This window comes from Mobula hypostoma, chromosome 6 (assembly GCF_963921235.1).
Source record: "Mobula hypostoma chromosome 6, sMobHyp1.1, whole genome shotgun sequence".
Taxonomy (NCBI): Eukaryota; Metazoa; Chordata; class Chondrichthyes; order Myliobatiformes; family Myliobatidae; genus Mobula; species Mobula hypostoma.
The window spans coordinates 137,703,961-137,728,759 of record NC_086102.1 but is presented as its reverse complement, the minus strand read 5'-3'; the positions used below and the strand labels follow the sequence as shown (position 1 = coordinate 137,728,759).

The window sequence follows — 24,799 nt, the reverse complement described above, 5'->3', positions numbered from 1 at the left end:
TTGCTTTATCTTTCTTCATATTTCTTGAGCTTATTAAGAGCTCTGCTCTCCTTCAATTCTGTCTTTAATTCCACATTTAGTTGGCCAGCTGTTGATAGTCCTTCTATTATCTACCAGAGCCCTTAGCTCTGGAGTTCCCTCCCTAAATCAATTCAGTTCTCTGCTCATTCTCCTCGTTATAGTCCATTAATAATTTTCATTGAGCTTTTAGGCTTTTTGATATCTCCATATGCAACTCAAGTCAAATTTTATATAACACTCCTGTGAAGAGCCTTAATGCATTTAAGATGATATAAAAATGCACATTTTTTTTGAAACAGTGCTCTTTGTATAGGTTATCAGAGTACTGTTGAGAAGAGAAACAAAATTAATGGGACACTTAAGTGATCAAGCATTTACAGCTTGTAATTTGTATTTAAGAGGTAATCATTGTTATAGATTAAATTTCAAGGATTCAAAGTTAATAAGATGGCAAGCTTGAAAAATAAGCCAAAAAAAAAATTGGAGAAGAGAGAAGAGATTGAGAAGATACCAATAAATGGGAGTTATGATTGTCCTAGGTCATTATGAATAAATATCGTATACTTCACAATTAGAATCAGAATTGGAGAAAAGGAACTGTATAAATCATATCTATAAGAAACAATTAGTGAAAAAACACAAAGCATAGTTTGCAATCAATGAGCATAATCTTCCAAAATTCAGGAGAATCATTTTTAACAACCTTCACTATGGCAAAAGAATATGTCTTCACCTCTACCAAATAATGAGAATATCTATTTCAATCTTTATTACAATAACTGCTGGAAGAGCTACTACCTCAATCAGAGTCTCTGCCCAAAACATCAACTGTTTATTCATTTCTATAGATGCTGCCTGACATGCTGAGTACCTCCAGCACTTTGGGTGTGTTGCTTCTCAAGCATCTGATAAAATATCCTGGAAGTCCAAACTGACTTCTACCTGATTTTGCACCTGAGGAATGAATGCTCAAGTTGAGCTATGATATAGCCTGAGTGAAGTAATTAATATGTGGAACACCTGAGGAGGAACTGACATGGAATAGTTAATGTGATTAAGGAGAAAGAGAAAACAGTCTGTACCACTTATAATTTTAAGTTTTTAATCAAAGTACCTGAACATGCATCAAGATAAGGTGATCTGTTAATTAAATAATTAAAATGGTGTTGAGCAGATTGAAGGCACGTTTGGAAGGGTTAAAAATTGATCTGAAAGAAGAAATCTGGAATTCCATAACTGAAGTGAACTTTTTATTATGGATGAAGGAAAATCATTCTTAATCATTCTCAAAATTTAAATCATTAGAAAGAGATGACAAAGGATTCAAAGGTGTTGAGTCTCCATGCGTTGAATTAAGAAATGGCAAGGGTAAAAGGAGCATAATGGCAGTTGTATACAGGCCTCCAAACAGCAGCCGGGATGTGGATTACAAATTACTGCAGGAGATAGAAAAGGTGTGTCAGAAAGGCAATGTCATGTAATTGTTGGGGATTTTATTATGAACGTAGATTGAGTAAACCAGGTCATACTGGACCTCAAGAGAGAGAATTTATAGAATGTCTCGGGGATGGCTTTACAGAACAACTTGTCGTTGAACCCACTAGGGGATCGGCTGTGCTGGATTGGGTGTTATGCAATGATCTGGAGGTGATAAGAGAGATTAAGTTTAAGGAACCCTTAAGGAACAGTGATCACAATATGATCAAGTTCACATTGAAATTTGAGAGGGAAAAGATAAAATCCAATGTGTCGGTATTTCAGTGGAATAGAGGAAATTACAATGGCATGAGAGGGGAACTGGCTGAAGTTGACTGGAAAGGGACATTTGCAGGAAAGACAGCACAGCAGCAATGGCTGGAGTTTCTGCGAAAATGAGGGAAGTGCAAGACAAATATATTCCAAATAAGAAGAAAATTTCAAAGGGAAGAAGGACACTACCATGGCTGACAAGTGAAGTCAGAGCCAAAGTAAAGGCAAAAGAGAGGGTATACAAGGAAGCCAGAGCTAGTGGAAAAACAGAGGATTGGGAAGCTTTTAAAAACTTGCAGAAGGAAACTAATAAGGTCATTAGGAAGGAAAAGATGAATTATGAAAGGAAGCTGGTGACTAATATCAATGAAGGTACTAAAAGCTTTTTTAAGTATATAAAGGGTAAAAGAGTCGAGGATAGATATAGGACAAATACAAAATGACACTGGAGACATTGTAATGAGAGATTCAGAGACAGCAGAGGAACTGAATGCTTATTTTGCATCAGTCTTCACAGCGGAGGACATCTGCAGTATATCAGACATTCAAGAGTGTCAGGGAAGTGAAGTTTGTGCAGTGAAAATTACGACTGAGAAGGTTCTCAGGAACCTTAATGGTCTGAGGGTGGATAAATCTCCTGGACCTGATGGAATGCACTCTCCGGTTCTGAAGGAAGTAGCTGGAGATAATGCAAAGGTATTAATGATGATCTTTCAAGAATCGATAGATTCTGGCATTGTACCGGATAACTGGAAAATTGCAAATGTTACTCCGCTATCTAAGAAGGGTGGGAGGCAGCAGAAAGGAAACTATAGACCTGTTAGCCTGATACCAGTGGTTATGAAGTTATTGGAATCGATTGCTAGGGATGAGATTACGGAGTCCCTGGAGGCACATGACAAATAGGCCAGAGACAGCATGGTTTCTTCAAAAGAAAATCCTGCCTGACAAACCTACTGCAATTCTTTGAGGAAATTACAAGCAGGGTAGACAAAGGAGATGCAGAAGACATGGTATACTTGGATTTTCAGAAGGCCTTTGACAAGGTGCCACACATGAAGCTGCTTAACAAGACAAGAGCCCATGGAATTATAGGGAAGTTACTAGCAAGGGTGGAGCATTGGCTGGTCGGCAGAAAACAGAGTGAGAATAAAAGGAACCTATTCTGGCTGGCTGCCGATTACCAATTGAGTTCCACGGGGTCGGTGTTGGGACCACTGCTTTTTATGATGCATGTCAATGATTTGGACTATGGTATTAATGGATTTGTGGCTAAATTTGCCGATGATACAAAGGTGGAGGAGCAGGTAGTGTTGAGGAAACAGAGCGCCTGCAGAGAGACTTAGGCAGTTTAGGGGAATGGGCAAAGAAGTGGCAAATGAAATACAATGTTGGAAAGTGTATGGTCAAGCACTTTGGTGGAAGAAATAAACGGGCAGACTATTATTTAGATGGGGAGAGAATTCAAAATCCAGAGATGCAAAGGGATTTGGGAGCCCTTGTGCAAGATACCCGAAAGTTTAAACTCCAGGTTGAGTCGGTTGTGAAGGGGAATGCAATGTTGGCATTCATTTCTAGAGGTATAGAATATAGGAGCAGGAGCAGGGATGTGATGTTGAGGCTCTATAAGGCACTCATGAGACAACACTTGAGTATTGTGTCCAGTTTTAGGCTCGTTATTTTAGAAAGGATATACTGACATTGGAGAGAGTTCAGAGAAGATTCACACGAATGATTCCTGGAATGAAAGGGTTACCATATGAGGAACATCTAGCAGCTCCTGGGTTATATTCACTGGAGTTCAGGAGAATGGGGGGGGGGGGGTGATATAGAAACATTTTGAATGTTGAAAGGCCTGAGAAGATTAGATACGGCAAAGTTATTTCCCATGGTGGGGGGATTCTAGGACAAGAGGGCACAACTTCAGGATTGAAGGATGTCCATTTAAAACTGAGATGCGGAGAAATTACTTTATTCAGAGGGTGGTAAATGTGTGGAATTTGTTGCCACGAGCGGCTGTGAAGGCCAAGTTATTGGGTATATTTAAGGCAGAGATAGATAGGTTCTTGATTAGCCAGGGCGTTAAAGGGTAAGGGGTGAAGGCAGGGGAGTGGGGATGACTGGAAGAATTGGATCAGCCCACGATTGAATGGTGGAGCAGACTCGATGGACTGAATAGCCTACTTCTGCTCCTATATCTTATGATCTAAAACAGAATACTCAAATATCCTCAAGTCCAAGGATATTTAATTTTAACCTTAGCTTTCTACATTGTCATTTTTTTCAATATGACATGCAATTTTAATCAAATGAAATTTAACTTAGAATGACAAATGACTCAAGGCAGGTATGAAGTGCGCATAAAATGCGAGTTACTTATTAAAAGCCTAACAGAAGGAAGACCTACTCTTGGAGAATATAAATGCTAAGAACACTTAAATTGGTAATGGTAGGATTTGGGGGAAAATGTTTTAAATAATTTGCTGTCTGGACATTACAAAGAATAAAGAAAAATAGCTTCCAAAGAACTTACAGCAATCTGTAATCTTTAACTTGATATTTTTTGTAAGAGAAGTACTTAATTTTATTTGTAAATGACTGAATGCAAATTAGAAGATAAGAAACAAGGAACTTTGTTGAGAATTCAATCTCTTGCTTACTCACGTAGATAATGAAAGATTTTATGCTTATCAGTATAAACCTTCCATACCTGGTTTCATGAAAGACCAAACATATCTAATAAAATGATTGACCTACCATTAAGGCAAAATTTGGTTCAACTTAGTCAAAATCAGAGCTTACGATACCCACTTCGTTGGGTAACTATTGTAAGCGCAAACAAACTACAAGGCTAGGACAATATTCAGGATGCATACCGCATTTTCCGTAGGATATTGTTCATTCATAACTTATAAATATAAATGTGTTCCAGCTGTCCTCAAAACTGGCAGACTGAAAATTCATACTTAAAGTCCAAACTCAGTGTTGTCAACAATAAAGAATTGATTACCTGAGGCAATATTCATCCTTGGTTCAGAGATGAATGCACACACAAACTTATAAACAACTTTTACTTGTTCCTTAATTGTTAATAAAATTGATTATTTTGAGTGCTTCGGCCTCAGTTACCTCTCACCTCACAAACCATGAAAAAGATTGCTTCTACCAGGTAGTTAATGAAAAGCATAGACAGACTTGAAGATGCTTTGATAAAAGGCAAAGTGTCATCAATGTACTAAGTTTCAGTTTAAAGTCAAAATATCAATGCAGGATATGAAGGGAAACCACTTTATTTGCTGATAAACTGACTTTCAGTGGAAGGCACATTAAGTGGGCAGAGTTTGTATATTAAAATCAAAAAACTGCATTCACTGGAAATTTGAAACAAAAAACCAAAGTGTTGGAAACTTCAGTAGGTCAGGCAGCACCTGGTTGTTTATTCATTGAAACGTCAAAGTGGTAGTCGAGGATGTGTCAATTCAGATAATGTGACAGCTGAAAATGGCTCCCGCAAGTCAGCAACAGAAAGGAAGAATTAGGCACTGTGTTTGGTTATGCCTTTCCAAGATTGGCAGGAGAAAATTACAGTGGAGAAATATTCACGGATTGGAGCAAAGTACTACAGGTAGGATAAACAGAGGTAACCAGGCAGCAATTACAACTCCAAAGGCAATGAAGTATGAGAAATAGAGAAAGAAGAGATTCAGATTGGAGGCTAAAATATTTAAAAGGAGATGTGGCATTTCATACGGTGTTGTGCAAAGGTCTTAGGCACATACTTTACTTGTAGCTAGGGAGCAACATAGAGCAGAGAATCAGTCCATAAACCTGGTGGGAGTAAAAGATAATGGGAATGGTGAGGGTAGAGCGTAGTAGGACAGATGGCAGAGAAGGCATGCCGGAGCAGACAGGGCGCGGGTGCAATCACACCCAGCCCTGAAGTGCCAGATAACGTCATTTGTTGCCAAACAATTGGTCTATTGATCATTACAAAATATCTCCCTGGTGCTTCTCTCTCCATCCCCTCTCCCTTCCCCCTTTCCCAACCATGATTGTCTTATTGTCTTCCCTCTGTCCCCTTCCCACTCTCAGTCCACAATAGAGATCCATCAGTATCAGATATCAGATTTGTCATCACTCACATATCATGAAATTTGCTATATGCATCTATATATATATATATATATATATATATATATATATATACATACACACACACACACACACACACACACACACACACACACACACGTAGACTTTTGCAAAGTAATGTTCGTATACCAGATATAGTAGCTAAATAGATTATGGAAAAGGGAAGATGATGCAAAAGATCAAGGTTATCTGAGATAACGGTGAAGTATGTACAAGGCAGCAGTTTGAAGATGCTTAGCTGTGAACATGAGGAACCGAACAGCACGGCAAGATAATAATGAGACAGCTGATCCAGGCGTCTGGCAGCACAGGACTTAATCACTCATAACTGACTCACTACTGAGCAATGGGGAAGAAGACAGGAAAATTGGGTGTTGATCTTTAAGTTACATTATAATAATCATGCCCCCTTTCAGGAAATTAAACTTCAAGGAACCAAAAACCATACATCCCTCCACCTGGAAATGAAACTGCAAGAGATCAGGGTTTCCGTGCCTAAAATAAAGGCAGAAATTAACATGTCAGGAGTTAACTGCTGGAAAAACTTGGTGGATTATACAGCATCTTGTGAAGGGAAAGGTACAGTGATGCTTCAGGTTGAGACCCTGTATCGCAACATCCTCATCTAGGGTCTTGACCAAAAACAGCAATCATCCTTCTGCCTCCACTGATGTTGTCTGCATTACCCAGATCCTTCAGCTATTTGTTTTTTTTTGCTGCAGGGTCCAGCATCTGCAATCCTTTGTTTATCTGTGATTCCAGGAGCTAATTCTGTTTTTTAAAGGACAAATATCACACACTAAAGCAATACCAACATAACTCTAAAATTATAATTCACTTTTCAATCTAAAAGAATTGCACAGATAAAGAAAAACATTTTGCTTATACCTCAAGCAGGACTAAAAAGGCGCCATGTATGTCACCCTTCTTTTCCAGTAAGTAGGCTGTGGCTTCATGCAGCTTATGCTTCTTTGTAATCTAAGTAACAAACACATTTCAAGTTAAAATTCTAGCAAAAATGAGTATACAAAAATGAAGCAATTCACACTAAATAACATTCATAATATAGTGCTGAATATTCAGATTCATATAAAAAAAGCAATACAGCCAGATGCTAAGGAGAGCTCCATTACCACATTAAACCCAATTTCAGAACGGTAATTCTTACATGATAAATACTGATTTTTCTCATCTCTTCTGGTATTATTCCAGTCTCATAAATATCATTGATTAAATCAGTAAGTTTTTCAATTCCACAATCTTCAAGGGCGATAATTTATTCAATTACTAATTCATCAGAACCTGCTGCCTTTCCTTTCTTCATCTTATTTATTGCATTACGAACTTCAGATTTTAAAATACTACAAAACTTAATCGACATAGTTGTTGAAGAAAGTGCAAAAATGGGTCTATCTATCAATTGCAAAAAGACAGAATGTATGTTGATATCCAAAAATCCTATCTGCAGGCTGAGAATAAATGAGGAAGACATTAAACAAGTACAGAACTTTTGCTACCTAGGAAGCTGGGTGACATCAGATGGCAGGTGTGACATGGCCATCAAAAGAAGAATAGGGATGGCAAAAGACACATTTACGAGAACGAAGAGTACACTGACCAATACTAAACTAGGCATGACAACCTGCCTCAGAGTACTGAAATGTTACGTTTATCCAGTTAAGTTATATGGCTCAGAATGTTGGACAATATCTAGTAACATGAGGAAATGAATTGAAGCAGCAGAGATGTGGTTTTTGAGGAGGATGCAAAGAATATCATGGATGAAACGAATATCTAACGAGGATGTCATGAACAGAGCAAACACAAAAAGAGAAATAATGTTTGAGATCATGAAAAGGCAACGTAACTTCATTGGACATGTGATTAGGAAAGAGGAGTTAGAATGCACGGTAATTATGGGAAAGATTGAAGGGAAGAAAGCAAGAGGAAGACAAAGACAAATGATGATGGAGACAGCAGCCAGAGAACTGGAAATGGATACCAATGAATTGATCCAGTTGACCCGAAACAGGAGTGTGTGGGCCATGGCAGTCAAAGCTCAAACTGGGCACGGCACCTGATGATGATGATGAATCCTTACGTGAGCAGCATCAATTTTTGGACTTCACAAATGAGCTGTATCTCTTCATTAATCAAAGAAAACTTGGCTGTGTTATGGGATCATGCGAATTCTGTTCAAAAATCTTCTAGCATATTATACTTGGGGATTATAAACATAGTAAAGAATTTAAGCTTATCATCCATTAGATGCAGCTGTACCCTAACCCAGCCCAGTGACATTCAGAATCAGAGTTAATATCATTGGCATATGTTATGAAATTTGTTGTTTTGTGGCAGCAGTACAATGCAATACATAAAAAGTGCAAAAGGAGAGCAAAAACAGATAGTGAGGTAGTGTTCATGGATTTATTGTCCATTGGGAAGTCTGACTGCAGAGGAGAAGCAGCTGTCCCTGAAATGTTGAGCGTCCGTTTTCAGGATCCTGTACCTCTTCCAACGTTAACAATAAGAATAGAGCATGTCCTGAGTGATGGGAGTCCTTTTTGAAGTTGCCCTCAATGCTGAAGAGGCTAATGAAATGAAGCCACTGTCATGTCTTCTTTGCAATTGCACTAATATGTTGGACCTAGGATAGATCTTCAGAGATGTTGGAACCCAGGAACTTTAAACTGCCCTCCCTTTCCACTACTGATCCTTCAATGAATGACTGATGTGTGTCCCTTGCCTCCCCCTTCCTGAAGTCTACAATCAATTCCTTGGTCCTACTGACATTGAGTGCAAGGTTATTTTTGCAACACCATTCAACCAACTGATCTACCTTGCTGCTGTACGCCTCCTCATCACCATCTGAAATTCTACCAACTATAATTGTGTCATCAGGAAATTTGTTGATGGCGTTTGAGCTGTGCCTAACCAGACTGCTGTGGATGTGCAGAGAGTAGAGCAGTGGGTTAAGCACACATTCTTGAGGTACACCAGAGTTGATTGTCAGTGAGGAGGAGATGTGATTTCCAATTAGTACTGACTGTGGTCTCTCAGTGAGGAAGTCAAGGATCCAATTGCAGAGAAAGGTACAAAAAGTCCAGGTTTTGGAGCTTGTTGATTAGAACTGAAAGACTGTGACAATAAGCAATCTGCAGCGGATCCAGGTCCTTGCTTCGGTTGGAGTTGATTCTGGCCATGACCAACTTCTCAAACCACTTTATCACAGTAGATGTGACTGCAACTGTGCGATAGAAATTAAGAAAGCTCACCATACTCTTCTTGGGCACTAGTATGATTTTCACCCTTTTGAAGCAGGGGGAACCTCTGTCTGCAGTAGTGAGAGACTGAAGATGTCCTTGAACACTCCTACCAATTGGCAGGCACAGGTTTTCAGTGTCTTGTCTGGTTCACAATTAGGACTGAACATTTTTCAAAAGTTCACCCTCTTAAATGATGTTCTGACTTTGACCTCCGAAACAGGGATTTGCACAGGTGTAGTTTTATTCTCCCTTTCAAAGCATGGATAAAAGGTGTTCAGCTCATCTGGGAGTGAATCATCACAGCCTTTCGACCTGTGAAGTAGCGGCCTGCACACCCTCCCACCGTTGATGCGCATCTAATTCCGTCACTAACTTCAGTCACCGTTGTTTTCTTGCTCTTAAAATAACCTTCCATAGGTCACACCTGGACTTCTTGTATAGTTCTGCACTGGTCTTGAATGCCACAGATCTAGCCCTCAGCACACTAGGAATCACCTGGTTCATCCAGTTTTTGATTTGGAAACGTCCAGGGTGTTCTCAAAAGCACGTATTCATTTACACAGGTCTTCATGAATTTGGTGACAACTGTGGCATATTCATTCAGATTCGAAGCTGAAACCCTGAATATTGTCCAGTCCACTGATTCAAAGCAGTCCTCTGCCTCCTTGAACCATATCCTCTTGGACCTCACCACTGGTGCTGCAGACTTTAGTCTCTGCCTGTGCACTATGAGTAGAAGTACAGCCAAGTGTAGGCAAGGAATGGCACAATAAGCATACTTGATGCTGGCTTAACAGTGGTGCCGTCCGGTGGTGTATTAGCATCTGCACCAGACTTCGAGGCAAGTGGTCCCGAGTTCATCTGTGCTGGGTTGAGTTTGAGCTACCAACTCTGCCTCATAAAAAGCATACAAAACTGCTAAAGAAACGGCTAGGTTGCCACCCAATGTGCCACAAGGAGTAACGATAACAGTGGTCAATTGTGTTGGCTGTGCTGGTTCCACAGGAAATATATTGGTGGCAGTTGTTCAGAGACTTCTTCAAGCTGGCCTAGATGAAATCCCCCACTGTTTTGTGACTACTAATCACGCTGCTCAGCTCCTCCAGTGCCTGTCTGTCATTGGCCTGAGGTGGAGTGTACACTGCTACCAAGAAAAACTCCCTCAGCAAATGTTCTGGCTCAGGAGAGCAGGATTGATACATAACCACCACATCTGTGCACCACGATGAGTTATTCATAAAGCATGCTACCTCTAAAAAACCAGAGCTCTCCTGTCTTTGCAGAGAATGGTGAAGCCATCAGGCTGTAGTGCTGTGTCCGAAATAGTGACAGTGAGCCATGTTTCCATGAAGCAAAGTACACAGAAGTCCTCAATGTACCTCTGGTACTGCAATCTGCATTTTAATCGCACCTTGGACAGGCTGTATTCCTCGTTTTCTTAAAGGGGAACTGCACTTATGACTAAAGTCTGGAGTCCAGGATCCGCCAATTTTGAGTACCGATAGATTTTTTTTTAAACGGCATCAAACAATGTTGCTTAATGAAGTACACACATATGTCACTGTGGATTTCAGTTGTAGCATTCCTAATTGGGATTTAATGATTCCCATTGGAGCTGTACGCAAAGAGTTACCAAGTATCAACACCAAACAACACTAAAAAATTATCTTATGTGCCAACTTACTATGAAGAACAAATCATTGATGCTTATGATCTATTATATTATTAGCTTTACTGCTTAGAGATTAAAACAGCAGTGATTCAGTATGAAAGCAACAAACAAGAAAGCTAATTTCATCTTGTGTGCTTGGCTAACGTTCAGGGAAAAATGAATGTCCAGCCACTGTACAACTTTTGTGATATTCATGCCATTAGTTTCTGATTCTACAAAAAAAAGCCAACCAGAACAAAAACTACAAGGAAGTCTAATACATATAAATTTATTATGCTCTTCATCTTTTCCAAACTGCTATGCAACTCTAATGATACAATTTTTGATTTTGTAGCAGAAAATACAACTGGAAAAAAAACACTATTTGCAACAATGGCACCTCTTCACAGTTGTCACAAGAATCTATTACTGAGATATGCTGCATTGCTGCAGTAATGAAAACATGACACATCATCAATACAATGGAAAACACAAATATCATTGTAAACAGAAGAGTGATAAATAAGCTCACATATACAAAACAGGAAAATGCTAAAAGGAGAACTGGACCTGGTAAATATTTAAAGGTAACAGTTTTCCAACAAACCTGATAACACATACAATTCAATGGAAATATAACTGATGTGTTGCTTTCTCAAAATCAAGATGACAAAATCAAGCAAGTATTCAACTGATGTCTGTCATGAAATCCAAGGACAAAATTAAACCAACTGTCAAACACTATATATAACATATTTTGTGTTTGGTGAATGCCGTGACCACTTCTGGGCATAATACCTTGAACAGGGTATATCAGCTTGCAGAAGATCCAGATTCATTGGAATTATTTCGAGGCCGAGATAGTTTACTTTTAGGATAAATTACCTGTTAGCCTTCAATGATAGAAAAAGGTGAGCAAAATAAAATCTTACAGTTGAGAGAATATTTCATCCAGTTTAGGTTGGTGAGATACACGCAGAATAAGGGCACAAAGGTAAAAATCGAACTAAGTCTTTCCAGGCCACCATCAGAAAGCACTTCATCACACAAAGGGGAGTGGACATTGAGACTTCTCTTTTGAGATGCAATGTTGCAACAAGCAGCCAAACACTAAAATAAACTCAACACAAGCAAATGAATGAAAACAAAATCTGAAATTAAGCAAATAAAGCCAATGATATAAACCAAAGGTAGCAATTTGCTGGGCTATGAATCATGATGTTTATTGTTATAGTTAGCAATGACTTTGGACATATTTTACACTGAATAATTACAATAGAGAAGCATATCCGTTGAAAATGATCAATTACTTTGAATTGGACTTTATGTTCCAACTATGAATTTTAAAAAGCAGCAAGCTATATTGTTCTATTTTTACATTTGCATTAAAACTGTTTACATCATCTATTCATTAACATAAAAATTTATTACAGTTATGCAAAACTTCAGTGGATAAGCAACTCAAAGGATGGGTCAAATGAGTGCTTACAAGTATCATTAGACCTCTATGAGGTACCCTTTTTAATGCACTCCAAGTAAAATGCATAACAAATTATTTACTTACTTGATATTTTTGCACATTTGTGTACATGATGATATCTTAAGAAAAGTGTGGATGTTAGCAATTAAAGGAGCAATCCCTGGGGAAGAGGCAAAGAGTGAGTGAGAAGAGAGGTAGCGACTAGGTGACGAGGGGAAACCAGGTGCGGATGAGAAGGGGTGGGGGGGCCAGGCATGGTGGGGAGCGAAGAGGCAGGGAACGGGGGGGAGGGGAGGCAAGGAATGGGGGAGGGTGGAGACAGTGTTCGGGGGAGGATGGAGACAGGGATCGGGGGAGGGTGGAGGCAGGGATCGGGGGAGGGAAAGCAGGGATCGGGGGAGGGTGGAGGCACGGAACGGGGGAGGGTGGAGGCAGGGATCGGGGGAGGGAAAGCAGGGATCGGGGGAGGGTGGAGGCAGGGAACGGGGGAGGGTGGAGGCAGGGATCGGAGAGGGTGGAGGCAGGGATCGGGGGAGGGTGGAGGCAGGGATCGGGGAGGGTGGAGGCAGGAAACGGGAGAGGGTGGAGGCACGGAACAGGAGAGGGTGGAGGCACGGAACGGGAGAGGGTGGAGGCAGGGATCGGGGGAGGGAAAGCAGGGAACGGGGGGAGGGTGGAAGCAGGGAACGGGGGAGGGTGGAGGCAGGGAACGGGGGAGGGTGGAGGCAGGGAACGGGGGGGTGGAGGCAGGGAACGGGGGGGTGGAGGCAGGGAACGGGGGGGGGTGGAGGCAGGGAACGGGGGAGGGTGGAGGCAGGGAACGGGGGAGGGTGGAGGCAGGGAACGGGGGAGGGTGGAGGCAGGGAACGGGGGAGGGAAAGCAGGGAACGGGGGGAGGGAAAGCAGGGAACGAGGGGAGGGAAAGCAGGGAACGGTGGGAGGGTGGAAGTAGGGATCAGAGGAGGGTGGAGGCAGGGATCGGGGAGGGTGGAGGCAGGGATCGGGGGGAGGGTGGAGGCAGGGATCGGGGGAGGGTGGAGGCAGGGATCGGGGGAAGGGAAGCAGGGATCAGGGGAAGGGAAGCATGGATCGGGGAAGGGAACCATGGATCGGGGAGGGGAAGCAGGGATCGGGGAGGGGAAGCAGGGATCGGGAGAGGGTGGAGGCAGGGATCAGCAGAGGGTGGAGGCAGGGATCAGCAGAGGGTGGAGGCAGGGATCAGCGGAGGGTGGAGGCAGGGATCAGGGGAAGGGAAGCAGGGATCGGGGAGGGTGGAGGCAGGGATCGGGGAGGGTGGAGGCAGGGATCGGGGGAGGGGAAGCAGGGATCGGGGGGAAGCAGGGATCGGGGAGGGTGGAGACATGGATCGGGGGAGGGTGGAGACAGGGATCGGTGGAGGGTGGAGGCAGGGATCGGTGGAGGGTGGAGGCAGGGATCGGGGGTGGGTGGAGGTAGGGATCGGGGTGGGTGGAGGTAGGGATCGGGGGTGGGTGGAGGTAGGGATCGGGGAGGGTGGAGGCAGGGATCGGGGAGGGTGGAGGCAGGGATCGGGGGAAGGGAAGCAGGGATCGGGGGAAGGGAAGCAGGGATCGGGGGAAGGAAAGCAGGGATCGGGGGAAGGAAAGCAGGGATCGGGGAGGGTGGAGGCAGGGATCGGGGAGTGTAGAGGCAGGGATCGGGGGAGTGTAGAGGCAGGGATCGGGGGAGTGTAGAGGCAGGGATCGGGGGAGTGTAGAGGCAGGGATCGGGGGAGTGTAGAGGCAGGGATCGGGGGAGTGTAGAGGCAGGGATCGGGGGAGTGTAGAGGCAGGGATCGGGGGAGTGTAGAGGCAGGGATCGGGGGAGTGTAGAGGCAGGGATCGGGGGAGGGGAGGCAGGGATCGGGGAAGGGAAGGCAGGGAACGGGGGGAGGGTGGAAGCAGGGATCAGGGGAGGGTGGAGGCAGGGATCAGGGGAGGGTGGAGGCAGGGATCAGGGGAGGGTGGAGGCAGGGATCGGGAAGGTGGAGGCAGGGATCAGGGGAAGGGAAGCGGGGATCAGGGAGGGGAAGCAGGGATCGGGGAGGGTGGAGGCAGGGATCAGGGGAAGGGAGGCAGGGATCAGGGGAAGGGAGGCAGGGATCAGGGGAAGGGAAGCAGGGATCAGGGGAAGGGAAGCAGGGATCAGGGGAAGGGAAGCAGGGATCGGGGGAAGGGAAGCAGGGATCAGCGGAGGGTGGAGGCAGGGATCAGCGGAGGGTGGAGGCAGGGATCAGGGGAAGGGAGGCAGGGATCAGGGGAAGGGAGGCAGGGATCAGGGGAAGGGAAGCAGGGATCAGGGGAAAGGAAGCAGGGATCAGGGGAAAGGAAGCAGGGATCAGGGGAGGATGGAGGCAGGGATCGGTAGAGGGTGGAGACAGGGATCGGTGGAGGGTGGAGACAGGGATCGGGGGAGGGTGGAGACAGGGATCAGGGGAGGGTGGAGACAGGGATCAGGGGAGGGTGGGGACAGGGATCAGGGGAGGGTGGAGGCAGGGATCAGGGGAGGGGAAGCAGGGATCGGCGAAGGGAAGCAGGGAACGGGAAGGGTGGAGGCAGGGATCCGGGGAGGGTGGAGGGAGGGATCGGGGGAGGGCGGAGGGAGGGATCGGGGGAGGGCGGAGGGAGGGATCGGGGGAGGGCGGAGGCAGGGATCGGGGGAAGGCGGAGGCAGGGATCAGGGGAGGGTGGAGGCAGGGATCAGGGGGGTGGAGGCAGGGATCAGGGGGGTGGAGGCAGGGATCGGGGGGTGGAGGCAGGGATCGGGGAAGGGAAGCAGGGAGCAGAGGATAGGAGGAAGGAATGGTGGGGGGAAGAACAAGAATTGAGTCGAAGAGGTCAGGAAGGAAGAAGAGTTTCGAGAATGAGAGAGGAGAAGAGGGCAGGTGAAAAATGGAGAAGTTGGTAGCTAGAGATAGTGTGTCCCTTAGGGACCAAAGCAGTAATCTATGTATGAAGCAAGGGATAATGTACGAGGTTCTAAATGAAAACTCCCTCCCTATTTCTTAAGAATAAGAAAGACAGGGACTGTGAGGTCAAGGAATAGTATACTGATAGGTTGCAGAATGCTATAAGTAAAACTATGGCAGTGTCAGATGTTTTGCAACATGGAAGTGTAGATACTGAGATCTTTCCCAAAACACTTTGGAAAAACAAAGGAGGAAATAGCTGGGAATCCAAGAGAAAATTCTGCATTTTTGCTAGCCACAGATGAGGTACTCGGAGAGCGGAGAACAGCTATTACTGTTCCTTTACTTAAGAAAGGAAACAGGAATAAGCAGGATGGTGACTATAAATAAATTACTGCAGAATATTCAGAAATCAGAAAGGGTTTATATACATCAGAAAGCCAGGGGCAGGTCAGAGAAAGCCTGCATGGCACTGTGTGAAGGAAATTGATGAAAATGGGTGGTGGTTGTTGTTGTCTAGATGGATGCCAGTAAGGCTTTTTGATAAGGTCCCACATGGTTGGCTGGTCCAGATGTTTAAGATGAATGGAATCCGAGCTGAGCCAGCCCACTAGATCTATAATTGGCTTGGTATTAGGGAACACAGCATGAAAGGATGATTACTAGTGTACCACAGCGACTGCGGGTGGGAACTTTGCTGTCTATGACATTCTGATAATTTGGCTAATTAGAAAGTTTGCAGGTGACACAAAAATGGTCAAGTTGCAGACAGTAAGAAAGGTTGTCTAAGGGTACAACAGGATATAGATTAGTTGGAAAGTTGCATGAAGCATTGGCAGATAGAATTTAATCCTGACAAATATGGGGTGATGCATTTTGGCAAGTCAAGTAGCGGTATGATATATTCAATTTGTCATAGGGCACCAAGGAATGCTGATGAGTGGAGAGACCCAAGGGTTCAAGTCAACAGTTCACAGAAAATGGTAACACAGGTCAATAGGATCATGAAGACAGTATATGGCATGTTTGCCTTCATAAATTAGAATTAGCCTATTATAGTGCACTGTTACACCACATGGAGTATTCTGTAAAGTTCAGGTTGCTACATTATAGGATATGATTGCTCATAAAAGATTTTTGTTTACACAGAGAGTGCAATTTAATTCCAAAGGAATTGATAGAATCAGATAATTCAGAGGATTTAGAGAGATACTCAAGTAGGGAAGGCATTACAGTCAGAACGTAGATATATAAGATTATTGCAGATGGGTCAAAAGCTCGATATGGATGTGATGCTCCAAGAGGTCCATTTCTGTGGTGTACAACTCTACGACTATGATGGCAGGAGTGAGGAGAAAATTGGAAAGGAGAAAGGAGAGGATGGGTAAGTAGAGAGTAAACAGAGAGAGAGAACAAAACTATGGTAAAAAGAGGGAAAAGGAGGAGAAAGTAGAGGAATGGGATTAAATGCTGGGGTAAAAATGAAAGAAGAGTGAGGAGAGAGCAAGGAGAGTTTCCTAACCTCAGCAATCGATAATTCCACCTGTCAAAGACTGCTTATGAGCACCCAGTGGTCTGTTACTGCAAGTGCTGGATAACTTACTGTTTCATGTTCTTTTTTTAAAAACACATAGCAGCAAATGCATTTGACAATATGTTCCCCACTCCTCCTTTCACCCTTTGTTACAGCAATGTTTTCCCTCTTATTACTTACTCAACCATTTTCACTCATTTCATGATTTTTCTGCTCATTTTCAAAACTCCACTTACTGTTCCACTAATCCTGCTTGCTCTACTCTGAAACAAGTAGTGTGGTTGAGCATCTCGTAATTAATCATTTTTCCGTCTCTTTGTTACACTTATCCACAACCAATGCCATTTATGTAAACCATATGAATTACTGTGGATTCCTGTCAATTAGGACATTAGTTAATTGAGAAAATAGCTGGGATTCCTTTCATTTGTCTGGGACATGATACTACTTAATTGAGGCAAGAGACTGTTACCAAACAGCTTCTAACTAGGGCCCATCGCGTGTACTTACGTAGCCGTAAGACTCTACACCGTTCTTCCATCAAAGTTTTTAAATAGTGTCAGTTGTGCATGTCTGTATTCAAAAAGCAGCAATTTTTCTCACTGATAGTTGGCAGCAAGTAAGTAGCAAGATAATTCAGAACTGTTCTGCTCACTGCAGTTTCAAGCAAACAGGCTTCAAGATGCAAGAAATGGTCAGGAGTGAACATGAAACGATTTCAACAAGTTAGGAACAACAAAGAATTTGAAGGTATCGACAATCGTCTTGAATGTTACAATGAAAATGAATATTTGGAGAATGCAACCTTCAACAGCATTGTATAAAGGCAGCCCAAAATCTGCACTGGGTGTCCATGCTGATTTTGTTCATTTTCAGTCAAAAGATTGCGACAGGATGAGCTCCTCCATCAATAAGTATTAGGAAATAATACACAGTTTTATAGTACTAGAGTAGTATTGGTAGTATTCCAATTTGTTCATTTAAATACATAATTTACTACTCAGTTTGTCTTTTTATACCTTTTTGACTATTTCCATGGAACTTAGCCTAATTGAGGCAGCTGATCCCCTCTCGAACATGGTAATCCGTGTCCGGTGGTATGAGTAGTCATCACAAACTGGAGATTTTCTTGATTGCAGTGGATAACCATGCCTGCTTTTGTGCTTTATCATGCCCTTTGCTCTCCACGAACGTTGCAGAAACACATTTGCCGTTGGAAATCACTGTTGATCTCAACCACCTAGTCCGCTGGAGCTGACTTCACAAGCTAAAACAAGCATCTCCCTACTTCACTGGGGTATGAGGCCTGCCAGCTACTCTCTTCGAGCTTAACCCTCCTGTCGAAGCAGTGTACCTGTTTCATATGTGGGGCTGCTGTCGTATGCAAACAGCTACTTGGAGCCAAAGGTAAGAGCTGAGTGCCTGGTGGGGAGCAAAGGGGAATGAGCTATCCAAACATGGAATCGAAAATCTGAAAGCTAGCTCTCCCTGGACACCTCATCCACAGCAGCTTAAATCGGTAGCGTCGTAATCTGTTCTGTATTTTATTTAATACATCATTTATTACTCAATTAAATAGTAGTTTGTTTGTTCTTAATACCTTTTTAACTATTTCCATGAGATTTCAGGTAACTGGGGTAGCCACTTAACTGGGCTAAAATGTACTGGTCCCAATGTGGCCCCGTTAACCGGCATCCACAGTAATATAAGTGTAAATGTTTTTATTGCATGGTTGGTAATTTAGTAAGTGTTCATGACAAGCCAGAGTTTTTGATGGATTAATTACTACAGAATTATGCCTCAAGCATGTCAATGTGGTACAGGATGCAGCAGTCTTATTAACTATTAAAAAAGCCTAATGAAAATTCCACCAGCAACACAACTACTTGGATATCCAGCGCTGCAAAAAACTGCATTGAAAATATCACTGAAAGATAAGCTATTCTGATAGTTACACATTTTGTACTGAAATTTTATGAGCACAACTTGTTTAAATCATTTATGGAACTGATAAACTATCCCATTTAAATCACATTCTGTAATACTCAAAAATGTCTTTTTGTACCACTATTTCATTATACCTTCCATTTTAGATATCATGTGTAAATTTAAGTGTAATTAAGTACCTGAACAGCTTCTTCAAGTCTGTAATGTTCTGACACCCTCAGGAAATCAGTTACTCGCTGTGGATCATACTGGCAAAGCAAGTCGAGGTACTGCTCATGAATGTCAGGATTCAACTGCAAGAGCTCTCGACTCACTTGCACTCCATCTCTGCAAGTTAAACATAGTGGAGATGTGATCACTAAGGTAGACAAAGAAAGACTGAAGGATGTGCAATCTATATAAAGTAAAAACATTTATCAACATGGAGTTGCAACTTTAATTTTTTAGTCTGCAGGAATAGGCAAACTAGAGATTTTCTTTAACACACTTTAATAAGGCTGTGGACAAGGTTCTGCACAGGAAGGTAGACCTCAAGACTGAAGTAGCATAAAGGATTCAGGACACTTTGGCAAATTGGTATGGCGATTAAAAGGCAGAGAATAGTTAATGATGGATGAGTGCTTTTCAAAATTCAAAAGTTTAAAGTAAAATTTATTATCAGAGTGCATACATGTCACCACATACAACCCTGAGATTCTTTTTCCTGTGGGCATGCTTAACAAATCTTTAGAACAGTAACTGTAAACAGGATCAATGAACAACAAACTGTGCAAATGTAAAAGTAAATAAATAGCAATAAATAATGAGAGAATGAAATAACAAGATAAAAGAGTCCTTAAAGTGAGACCATTGGCTGTAGGAACACCAGAAATAGAATGAGTGTAGTTATCCCCTTTTGTTCAAGAGCCAATGGTTAAGGGGTAGTTAACTGTTAGTGAATCTGGTGGTGCAAATCCTGAGGCACTTGCACCTTCTACCTTTCTGACTGAATTGGTGAATGGACCCGTGTTGTTTGGAATATGTTTGTAAATGACTTGGATAAGAATGTAGGTAGCCTGACTGGGAAGTCTGCAGACAACACTGAAATTCATGAAATTGTAGACTGTGAAGGCGGTTGTCAAGGGATATAGCAAACATAGATTTGCTAGAAAATTGGCCAGAGTAGTGGCAGAAGGAATTTAATCTAGACAAGTGTGAGGTAATGCATTTTAGCATATCAAATTCTGGTAGAGCATACAGAGTAAATGGTAGGGACCTTGGAAGTATTCAGGGAGACTTTAAGGTGCAAGTCCATAGCTTCATTAAAGTGACAACACAGGTGCGTAGGATCATTAAAATTGGTATTTGGTATGCTTCCACCATAGGCTGAGCCATTGAGCATCACACAGGGATGTCACGTCACTATTGTAGAAAACTTTGGTTGAATAGCAGTTAGGGTATTGTGTGCAGTTCTGGCAGCCAGATAAAGCCACGGTAGCATAGTAGTTAGCACGATGCCATCACACCTCAAGATGTAGGAAATTCAAAGTTCAATCCCAGCATCCTCCGTAAGGAGCGTCTGAATGTCCTCCCCATGGAACAGAGCTCGCAATGCGTGGGATTTTGCTAGATGCTCCGGTTTCCTCTCACCGTCCAAGGACATACTAGGTAGGTTAACTGGTTATTGTAAATTTTCCCTCAATTAGGTCAGGGTTAAGTCCGGGTTGTTGGGGTTGCGGGGCGTCACAGTTTGAAGGGCTAGAAGGGCTAGAAGGGCCTATTCCATGTTGTATCTCTAAATAAAGGAAGGAGGTGGTAGCAATGGAGAGAATGTAGATGAGACCACTAGGATGTTGCCTGGAATAGATGGCCTAGCTATAAGCAGACCTTGGATGGGATGGGTTTATTCTCAATGGAACAAAAATGATTAGAGATGACCTCATGAAGGTTAATGAAGGGTGGTGAAATTCTGGATGAGTTGTAAGAGGAAGTAATGGTGAAAGATGCTATTCCAATATTTGAAAGATCTTTGAACCAGAATTTGGATAGGAAAGCATAGAGAAATAAAGATCTAATGCAGGCAAATGGAAATAGTATAGATAACGATCATATTCAGCATGGATGAGATGGGTAAAAAGGGCCTGATTCTGTGTTGTGTGTTTCTATGACTCACAAAGAAGTTTCCTGTCTGGCAATCTCCATCCAAAGACTTCTTTTCATTTCTTTTCTATTGAGGTGAAATTATGGTGACACAGGCCACAGATATCATCGTATGAATTTCAAACTTTAATGATAACTATTTTATAGTGAATATCAGAAATCATCTCACACTATGATCCGTCTGAATTTTCATAAATCACCAGTCAACATAAAGCTGAATATAATCCTGAACATTCAAAAATTTCAGTCTTCTCAATTTTTAAAGTTTGTTCAATCTACATGTTGTTGGCAAAACTAGCATTTATTGTATTGTTTGAGCCCAGTATGTTTTGTTGGACCATTTCAACTGGAAGTTAAACATACCAGTAGTTGCAAGGTTGCACCTAAAACTACACTAGAAAAGAGGAGTAGACTTCCCCTAAAGACACAATAAAAAATATGGATTTTTATAGCCATCTGGTAGTGTAATAGTCACCATCATTAATATTTAGCTTTTGATTTCAATATTATTTGTACTTAAATTTAAATCCATGGCTGTCATGATTGGATTAAACTCAGTTCTGCAGATTATGGTCAAGGTCTTTGGCTCCTTGTCAATAATATAACCAGAATCAGGTTTCATATCAGAATCAGAATCAGGTTTATTATCACTGGCATGTGACATGAAATTTGTTAACTTAGCAGTAGCAGTTCAATGCAGAGAGAAAAAAAAATAAATAAATAAAACATAAAAATAAATATACAGGTAAATCAATTACATATATTGAATAGATTTTTAAAATGTGCAAAACCAGAAATATTGTATATTAAAAAAAAGTGAGGTAGTGTCCAAAGCTTCAATGTCCATTTAGAAATTGGATGGCAGACAGGAGGAAGCTGTTCCTGAATCACTGAGTGTGTGCCTCCAGGCTTCTGTACCTCCTACCTGATGCTAATAATGAGATAAGGGCATGCCCTGGATGCTGGAGGTCCTTCATAATGGACACTGTTGTGAAATTTGTAATTTAAAATGTTAAGTTTATAAATTTGTCTATTTAGTTTTATTTGAGAAACAAGAACATCTATATTTTTTCAACGCCAACTTTTTGCAACCTCTTAGTTATAAACAAATTCAAGTCTTCAAAATACCCATAACAAACAAACCTACATTCTTTCCAGTTACTGAGATGTAATTTAATAAAGTTATTGCATTTAAGTTTTTGCTGTTGACATTTGATTATGCATCTAGAATTAGGACCTGGGGCTGCTGCCAGGATGGAGTAATCATGTACAATGAATTTGACAAATGTGGCACTCATATTTTATATCACTGAATTCATTTTTTTTGCACTTCTCTCACTTATGGAAAAATTATGTCAAATGTTCTTGTCTCACAAAAAAAACCTAAACAGACTAAACTCTAGCCTTAACACTTTAAATACCTGCAGTGGAATATATGTAGTATACACCGCACTTTGTATTTCCGATCTTCATTATTAATATTAGAGTAAAACATATTTTTTTGAGAATTTGTTATTTAGTTGCTTTTGAACTAACTTGGTCATTACTGAAGAAACTCAGAATGGGCAGTCTTTAAAGCCACAAACCCATTGTGTACAGACTCGGCGAGGCAGCCAGTGGAAACGCTGGACTCAGGTTAAAGCATACAACTCACCCTCTTGTTGCTCCCACAGACGGAGTGGGGAACCAAGTGTACCCAGTAACCATGTAATTACAGAGAACCTAAGAGAGGAATACCAGCCGGCCATGCCAGACCTGACCACAGCTGATGAAAACATACCCGGAGAAAACGCAAAGGCAGAAAACGCTGAGAGCGTGGCAGAAGACACTGAGAACGTGTTGGAAAACCATGAATAGCCTGCTAAAGTGCGATGACGATGGTACTCTGTAAAGAAGGCTGGTTGCTGAAGGTAGATGATTAATTTTATAGCATAGTTATTTGGGAAATAGATGGGGAGGGATTTTTGAGTTAAAGCAGAGATGGCAAGTTCCACCACTTCGATGGCATTTCAGACTGCACACGGCATCTGAAAGCAGTCACCCCAGTCTGAGGAGCTGGGCCCTTTTCAGCAGTTGGGCCAGTGATCGACCGAACAGTTCAGAAGGGGTGCCACCGGGGAGAGGTCCTTGCAGACATTTACATGGAGGCCACCCCAGCCCCTTCCTGTACATTGATGAGAGAGCCCGTGGGTGCTCCTGGACGGAGAGTTTCAGCGACCAGAGGATAAAGGGCTGAAGACAAAAGAATGTAATTAAGCTGCAGTCAGCCTGCAGGGAAACAGCAGGCTGGAATGGACTACCAGGTTTGAGTGTGGAAGCAGATATAACAGCAACACATAAGAGGCATGGAATAAATTTGGACTGGTATTATGATCATCACAGAAATCATAAGGTGAAGGGCCTGTTCCCTGTGCTGTATTGTTCTACGTTCTCTGCTCAAATTCAACAATGACTCCATGTTTGTTCAGATTAAGTTTGTGATGATGTTGGGAATCATGTGGTCTTGATAAAACCCAAATCAGGCACTGGTAAACATGCAAGTGGAAAGTAAGTAGTATCTGACAGCTCTACTGGTAATGCTGATGATTGTGGTCTGATTGTGAGCTGATAAGACAGTGATTTGATTGAATCTTTCCTCCTCTTTGTGTTCAGAACATACACAGGCAAGTTTCACCCTGTCAAAAGATGCATGTGGGAGAAAGAGGCAGTTGCCAAGAAATAAGTGGGGAATGTGTTTGCTGGAATTGTTCTGACAGTTGGCTAAGACTTAATAGGCTGAATAGTCTTCTTCTGTGCTGCAAGAAACCGTAATATGAAATCCCATATATTTATACCCCTTTGCAGTTTTTTTGCATCCTCCTCACAACTTTGAGCTGTAGTGCCTCATTTTGTTGTTGTAATTCCATTGGAACTACAGCACAAGTTCTGAGTATTATCCCAAATGGTCTCTGATTCTACAATCTTAACCAGATCCAATGCTCTCAGTATTTCTTGATATTGGATTGTATGGTTTCCTTTCACCTTTTTAAGCAGTTCCTCAGGCTTTCAGTCTGGTTTTGAAGGTCCTGAGGCGGCGAATTAAGTCAATGTAGGAAACACAAACTCCTCCATGGAGTAAAGCAAACTGCTGGAGACTGCATAATTTGCTGTGCTTCATGGACGAGGATAGAGTGTCTTGAAAAATATTCAGCCTACACAAATGTTTTCACATTTCACTGTCTCATTTTCTAAATTTCAAATATATTGAAGTAGGATTTTTTGAGCAAATCTACAAAACATTGTGCATCATGTCAGATCAAAGGAAAAATTCCAAAGCTTGTCAATAATTTACTAAAAATTAAAAACCAAACGAGGCTGAAAAAGTATTCATCTTCTTTGTAATTAATACACTAACCTTCCTCAGGTGCAATACTGTGTATTACCTTGCCAATTTGTTAATGTAGAAAAATGGAGAATCACCTCTTTTCAATGAATTCATAAGAATAACTACCTCATCTATAAGGTGCAACAGTATAGTAGATTTTCAACAGACCAAACCGAATTGAAGACAAAAGAACATTCAAGTCAGAGAAGTGATAATAGAAGCACAAATCTGGGAAAGAATGAAAACCCATCTCAAAGACACTGAACCTACCTCAGACCTCAGCGCAGTCCATCATGAAAAAGTGGAAAAAAAATTAACCCACAGCCACACTACCCAGGTCAGGCCACCCCTCTCCACAGTCACCAGAGAAGAATGGACATGTAAGAGAGGCTACTGTGATGCTAACAGTCCCTCTGAGTGAGCTGCAGTAGCTGCAATGGGAGATGAAGTTCATGGCTCCAAAATCTCCAAGGCTTTGCGTAAAAAGGTTATTTACAGTGGCATGCAAAAGTTTGGGCACCCCTGTCAAAATTTCTGTTACTATGAATAGCTAAGCAAGTAAAAGATGAC

General features: G+C 42.1%; 1 protein-coding gene across 2 annotated transcripts in view; it reads right to left on the bottom strand.

Annotated features, from left to right (window-relative positions):
• Positions 1–24,799, bottom strand: part of vps8 (VPS8 subunit of CORVET complex) — a 682,661-nt gene that overhangs the window by 445,019 nt on the left and 212,843 nt on the right. For both annotated transcript variants that reach the window (XM_063051804.1, XM_063051802.1), the window contains 2 exons: positions 18,906–19,053; positions 6,811–6,900 (listed from right to left, as the gene is read on the bottom strand). In XM_063051804.1, the coding sequence (XP_062907874.1) occupies positions 6,811–6,900; positions 18,906–19,053 (238 nt within the window). The remainder of the gene's footprint in view (positions 1–6,810; positions 6,901–18,905; positions 19,054–24,799) is intronic.